The 6,000-nt window shown below is 40.4% G+C and overlaps 1 protein-coding gene across 5 annotated transcripts in view; it reads right to left on the bottom strand.

Moving 5' to 3' along the window:
• Positions 1 to 619: 619 nt before the first annotated feature.
• The window catches only part of TLE4 (TLE family member 4, transcriptional corepressor), a 147,920-nt gene continuing 142,539 nt past the window's right edge, over positions 620 to 6,000 (bottom strand). For all 5 annotated transcript variants that reach the window (XM_059924964.1, XM_059924968.1, XM_059924965.1 and 2 more), the window contains 4 exons: positions 5,073 to 5,220; positions 4,472 to 4,622; positions 4,043 to 4,119; positions 620 to 2,275 (listed from right to left, as the gene is read on the bottom strand). In XM_059924964.1, coding sequence (XP_059780947.1) covers positions 2,168 to 2,275; positions 4,043 to 4,119; positions 4,472 to 4,622; positions 5,073 to 5,220 — 484 coding nt within the window. In that variant the 3' untranslated portion in view covers positions 620 to 2,167. The remainder of the gene's footprint in view (positions 2,276 to 4,042; positions 4,120 to 4,471; positions 4,623 to 5,072; positions 5,221 to 6,000) is intronic.

Below are 6,000 nucleotides of genomic sequence, written 5' to 3'. Positions count from 1 at the left end.
CAAGCAGCAGCAGCCCGAGGGACCTCAGGCGTTCAAAGACTTCAGTGTATCACGTTGGAAATGTTTCCCAAACCCCAAAGGCTGGAAATGGTATGCGTCGGCTAACTCTAAAGCAGCGTTGGTCCCACAGAACCTTCTGTGATCTTGGAAATGTTCTATAAATTTATGTAGTCCAACATGCTAGCCATTAGTTGTATGTGGCAAACTGAACATTTGAGATGTAGTTAGTATGACTGATAAACTGAAATTTTAATCAAGTTAAAATTAAACAGCCACAAATGGCTAGTGGTAACTATATTGAACAGCACAGCTCTAAAGCATCAAGGCTTTCAGTAACACGACAACGTTTTGACAAACTAAAGAGTCACGCAATAAATATTTGCCGTCATCGATAACCTTTATCCACCCTCCCTTCTAGCTCTTCTCAAGTAAGAACACAGAACTAAAACAGCAACAATAAAAAAGCCCACATGACTTTTTACAGCAATCTCCCTTGAATAAAACTAGTAATTTTTAATATATACGAGTGGCATAGTCAAAGATGAAAAATAAACTAAAACCAGCAAAATGAAGAATTAGAAATAAGCATACTAGAAGTTATTTATGTTTAATGCTTAAAAGTCTGAATGCACAAACAATCTACCATTATAGAAGTACTGGTGGTCAATACAATGCATTAGAACTATGTACAATGCACAGTTTAGTATCAAAATCTTTCTACACTGTAGAGTTTTACGAAACTGTTAAAGACATCAAACACTAAGCACTTAAGACACCATTTTTTTTTTCCTGCTACCACATTAGGAACGTCAATGGACAATCCATTTCAACTTGCAGCATCCATCCATTTCTAGTATGAAATTAAGTAATTTTCTACTTATACAATAAAGTTTATCTACACAGTTCTCTTGATTTTGATCCATAGCAGCAAAGGCACTGTACATCAGCAGATCCACAGACTTAAAAGATTTTTAAAGCATTCAAACAAAAAATAATAATAAAAAAAAGGAGTCACATATCATAGTTTAACAGCAACAACAACAACATAAAAGATAACAACAATGTTTCTGGCACAATGGCACAGCCTGTGTCCATTTCAGGGACATCCAGCTAAGACATGGAAAGAACCGGAGGTAAAGAAAGCAAGTCCTCATCCCAGGTGAGAGTCCATTCTTTCTGATTTTCAGAGGGAGGTCCTTGCAAATCCTCCTCTGCTCCTTGTCTTGTAAAAGACTTGACTTGCACAGTGGGGGGACTCCTCCCCTGAATCTGTGCGGTTCCCAAAGAACATGCCAAAAAATAACCCATCATTTCTCGTAATGACAAAACTGCCCAAAGGTATACACCTCCCTCTGCAAAGAAATGTGGCAAAAATACCCAGAAGGGATTAAGTTCTCCCTTTGAGGCCAAATTTAATTTGTTCATATGTCTATCATACAATAAAAAAAAAGGAATTAAAAACATATTACAAAGACACTTGTCAACAAGTCAAAAAAAGAAAAAAAGAAAAAGTCCAATTACTTTTATCGAATATAATCTAAAGCTATAGATATATTGGTTAAAGTTGTCCAAATAGACTCAAATGAATATGACATGGTCTGTCACCTTCTAATTGTTCAAATTTCCAAACATCTTTAAAATAAGTAAAAAACAAAAACATCTAACAACACAGCAACATATTGCTTCCATATGTAATTATACATTTCACATCTCTATACAGTCATTAGTCTACATTTAGTGACATTTTTAATCAGTTATTTTAAACCTTCCTTTCCCCTCCTTTGCCAAAAAAAGGGGGGGAGGGGTATCAAATACAACGCATCTTCATTATCAATGCAGGAGCAGACAGCTTTATTTAGTCAGTCATTGTTAGAAAGCCTTCTTTAAACAAAATAAATATATTACAGATATAATACATAATTAAAGATTCCTTTCACTGTTAAGTAGGGTTATCCGTGTTCTTCCGAGTAGATAGCTGAAGATTTGGTATCACAGGTTCTTAACGAGTATTCACAATTCAACAGCAGGGAGGAAGTGGGGGAAGGCGGGGACTGAGCTCCACGACTGCAATGAGTACTGGAAATCCTTGGTTTCGGATGCGGGGGAACAGAAGGATGACAGAACAAAGTGCTACAAGGAGGAGTCCAGTTTGCATGAAGATTTGTCCTTAATAAATAACTTCATAAACCGTGGCCTTCTTATCCCCAGAGCCAGTGACAATGTATTTGTCATCCACAGAAATGTCACAGCTGAGCACCGATGAAGATTCTTTGGACTGGGAAAGAGACACACAAACACATTAAAGACTGAAAGGAAACCCACGAGTACCGAGAGGCAGGACTGGAGGATCTGGAGCAAAAAGAAGCATAACATGTTCCCTTGACCAAAACAGGAGCCTAAGCGAGGAAAGGCAGTCCTGGCCGCTGATGAAGGAAGGCTCTACTTCAAAGCCTAGTCTCCAGCTAAGAGCAGAGGGTTCTCAGTGTGAAAACCCTCGCCTTCACTCGGATGGCCTGGATGCAGACGGAGCTGCAGAATGCTAGACACGTCACTTAACCTGTCGTGGCCCTCACTTTCCTTAGAAGAGGTAATTAGGTAGAGACAGCTTACCTGTCTGCCACGACAGAAGGTGGGGTGGCCTCAGAGTCCAGGTGAGGTAATAATGGGGAACCGTATTGAAAATACTATAGTTCTTGAGATAGGGAATGTAAGAATATCTCTAACATAAAACCTCGTTGTTCCCTATGTAAAAATAGAATGTAAATGTGCAAGTGGGGAGGAGTTCAATAGTTAGGAAGAAAAATGTTACCACTCTTGTTAGAGCTCCAAATACCATGTTCAACTACACCCACTGCAAAGCAGTCACGGTTAACGTTTAACTAAACTGTGCTAAACAAACAAACCCCACAGGATTTTAACTGGGACTTTGAACAGTTAAAAAATAAACGTTTGACATGCAGATGCTAACCCACTACCAGTGTTTCTCAAACTTTTGGAACGCAACCTGTAATAAATACATTTTACTTCACAACCCAGAGACCCGAGACATAATTTTACTTCATAACCCAGAGAAACGAGATATAATACTTATACTCACTACAAAAAATATACTCTTAACATTTTTTTAATTTCATTTTTAATTTCATTTTTTAAAGAAGTGCTGGTTGGGACCATCTGAAAGGTTGTGATCGACAATACAAAAACCACTGTATTACATTATAAACTTCATGACAGTAAGAATCTGCTATTTTTGTCCTATTATCTTGCACAGTACTTTCACTCAATATATGCAGCTTTAGATTCAAATGAATTAATCTCCTCTACGACTTAGTACCACATGGTCAAGAAAACTGCAACGCTGTTATGTTATTCCTAAAAAAAGACCACCACCTAGAAAATAACATCCTAAATACAGAAGATTAAAAAGGAAATCTTCTTTAACTGGCCTATGAAATTCTCACCTACTAGCAGGAGAGAAGAGAGAGATTTGTATGTGAGTGTGTATCATGCCTACAATCTGGTTCTCCTGCAAATAATTCCACAAACTACACAAAGTACCACTGAGTTAATAAGAATAAAAGTTCATAAAATTAATCAAGATTTATTACACTTTTCCACAGCACTCTTTTGGGGGCGGGAAATCAGGAATAACAACACGAATGAATATTCAAGCAAAATGCTCAAATTTTAAACAAAAATTTTAAAAGCCATAATTAAAATTAAATAAACAAATAAATTACACAGAAGACATGAAACTGCTACTCTAACATGTAAAAAGGGATGGGGCGTGAAGAGCTAGTTAGGGCCACGGGCACGGCACCTTGGCTCTGAGCTCAAAGAGAACGGGACACAACTCCTGGCGGCACAGCTTGCAGCTGGGACCCTAGTCTCCCCCTCAGGCACAGTTTTCTTCTCTGTGCGACGGGAGTGACACTAGCTCCGACCTCCTAGGACACGTCCGTGCGTTATTAACCTGCGAGAACGCACAGAGAACCAAGCAGTGAGCACACAGTGAGTGAAGGCTACACAAGTGAAGTGTTACCTGGAATATACTGGCCCCGTAAGGTGTTCTCCAGGCATTCAGAAGGTTGTCCTTTCCCGTGCTTACAAACCATTTGCCTATAGGAACAGGGTTTCAAAAAAGGTAGTGTTTATTCCTTTGTCAGAGTCCCGAGACTTGTGTTACAGAGCATCAAATGATACATGGAAAACTCATCTAATCTGCAACAAATAAGAGTTTCTCTTCACTGGAAAAATAAAGCCCACTCTCCTAGATTTAATGAGTCATTTATACTTAGGGCAAGGATAAAGTGGATAAACTGCAGAAAATTACATGGTATTAGGGAAGTAGGCATATGTGAGGAGGTAATATAATTCTGAAGAGGGACACGCCAATGAACTAAAGACCGGACTTGAAATGAATCAGGAGGAAGGAGGAATGACAGGCAGTGGACGCCAGGGGCCTGCTTACCACAGTGGGCGAACTTGAGTGACAGGACGCAGCTCTCGTGGAGATGGAGCTGGTACTTGTCGGGCTTGGTGACGTGCAGCACCTCCACGTTGCTGTTCTCCATCCCCACCGCCAGCCACTCTCCAGTTGGGCAGTAGCCCAGAGAAAAGATCTAGAATTAAAACAGGTGATGGTGATGATGGCTACAGAGGACACACTTCCTTTAAAGGGAAGGCACTGCTTCCTCCGGGGATACTACTTAAATAATGAAGGAAATCAAGATAATGTGAACTGTACAGGAAGAAATCAAAGTCAAAGGTGTGATCCCAAGTAATGAGTCAGATCTCCACAATCTAACTTACTAATCAATTGTGTGAAATTCAAAGACCTACAGAGTAATGGTCGTTGAAATAAAAACCTGCTAAAGCCTGTAATAAATGAAATTTTTTCTGTCCTTCAATAAAATATATACTGTTGTATTTTCACAGAAAACAACAAAATTTTTAGTTATCTAATTCTGAGTCAAAAGTGACTCTGTCACATGGTCAATGAATTGCCTCTGAAGTCTCTCATATATTTCACAAAACCAGGTCTCTAAAATGTCACGTGCACGAGTGCGCACCTGGGAGGTGAAGTCGTGCTGCTGCAGCTGCCGCCCTTCGCGCAGGTCCCAGGACCGGACCGTGTTGTCCAAGCCGCCCGTCCAGAGCTTGGTGCCATCGTTAGAAATGTCAATACAGCTGGCCCCGTCTGTGTGGCCCTGGAACTGCCTGAAGATGTCAACATGGAGAAAAGTCCTTCAACAGTTAATTTTTAGGTGAACTCAGTTTAGAATTCCTCAGCCATCAATTTCATTACAGGCCCTATTGGCAGATTTCCTTTTGGTTTATTATATTTTCTATTATTCAAAGTAATAACAAGGCATATACGTAGAGAGATTAAAGTTTAATTGAGATGCTGAAATCTCCTGCACGTTTTGTTTATTTCTGAACACTTAGGAAGTCCTCTTCAAATTACTCTTATGCTAAAACACAACTGAAACAAATGATGGAAAAAAAATCTCCATCTGAATCAAAAGAAAACACAGCCACATGAAAATGAACTAATCAAAGACACAATCCGAGACCTATTCTGTCAGTGTGATATAAAAGGAGGAGAGAATTTCAGAGGATGTAAGGAGTCGTTTCCCTTCTAAAAGCCCTGGGGATGGGCACAGAGAGCAGCAGAACGAATTCTGCCAGCGAGCAGCAGCGCAGCTGTAGGCGGCTGTGCCAGGTGGAAGGCCGCGCTCTCAAGTAAGGAGTGTGCAAAGAGCCTCCGTGTGACTCAGCTGCCCCAGGAGCAGGCAGAATGTACGAAAGACACGGGGGCTGGGGCTTAGAAGCAGTTCCTCAGAAGAGCCTTACCCAAAAGGGGAAAAAGTGATAATTATTTTGTTTTTGGATGCATTTATAGAGCTCCGTCCTGCAAAATACGTTACAGACGGACAGCAGGGGCCTCTTCTCCTTCCACCCTCCCCTGGACCTGTAGCTGGGCTCCATCACACCCTC

This window comes from Balaenoptera ricei, chromosome 6 (genome assembly GCF_028023285.1).
Source record: "Balaenoptera ricei isolate mBalRic1 chromosome 6, mBalRic1.hap2, whole genome shotgun sequence".
NCBI classification, from domain to species: domain Eukaryota; kingdom Metazoa; phylum Chordata; class Mammalia; order Artiodactyla; family Balaenopteridae; genus Balaenoptera; species Balaenoptera ricei.
Note: the sequence above shows the minus strand (reverse complement) of the source record. Positions and strands in the feature narration are given on the sequence as shown.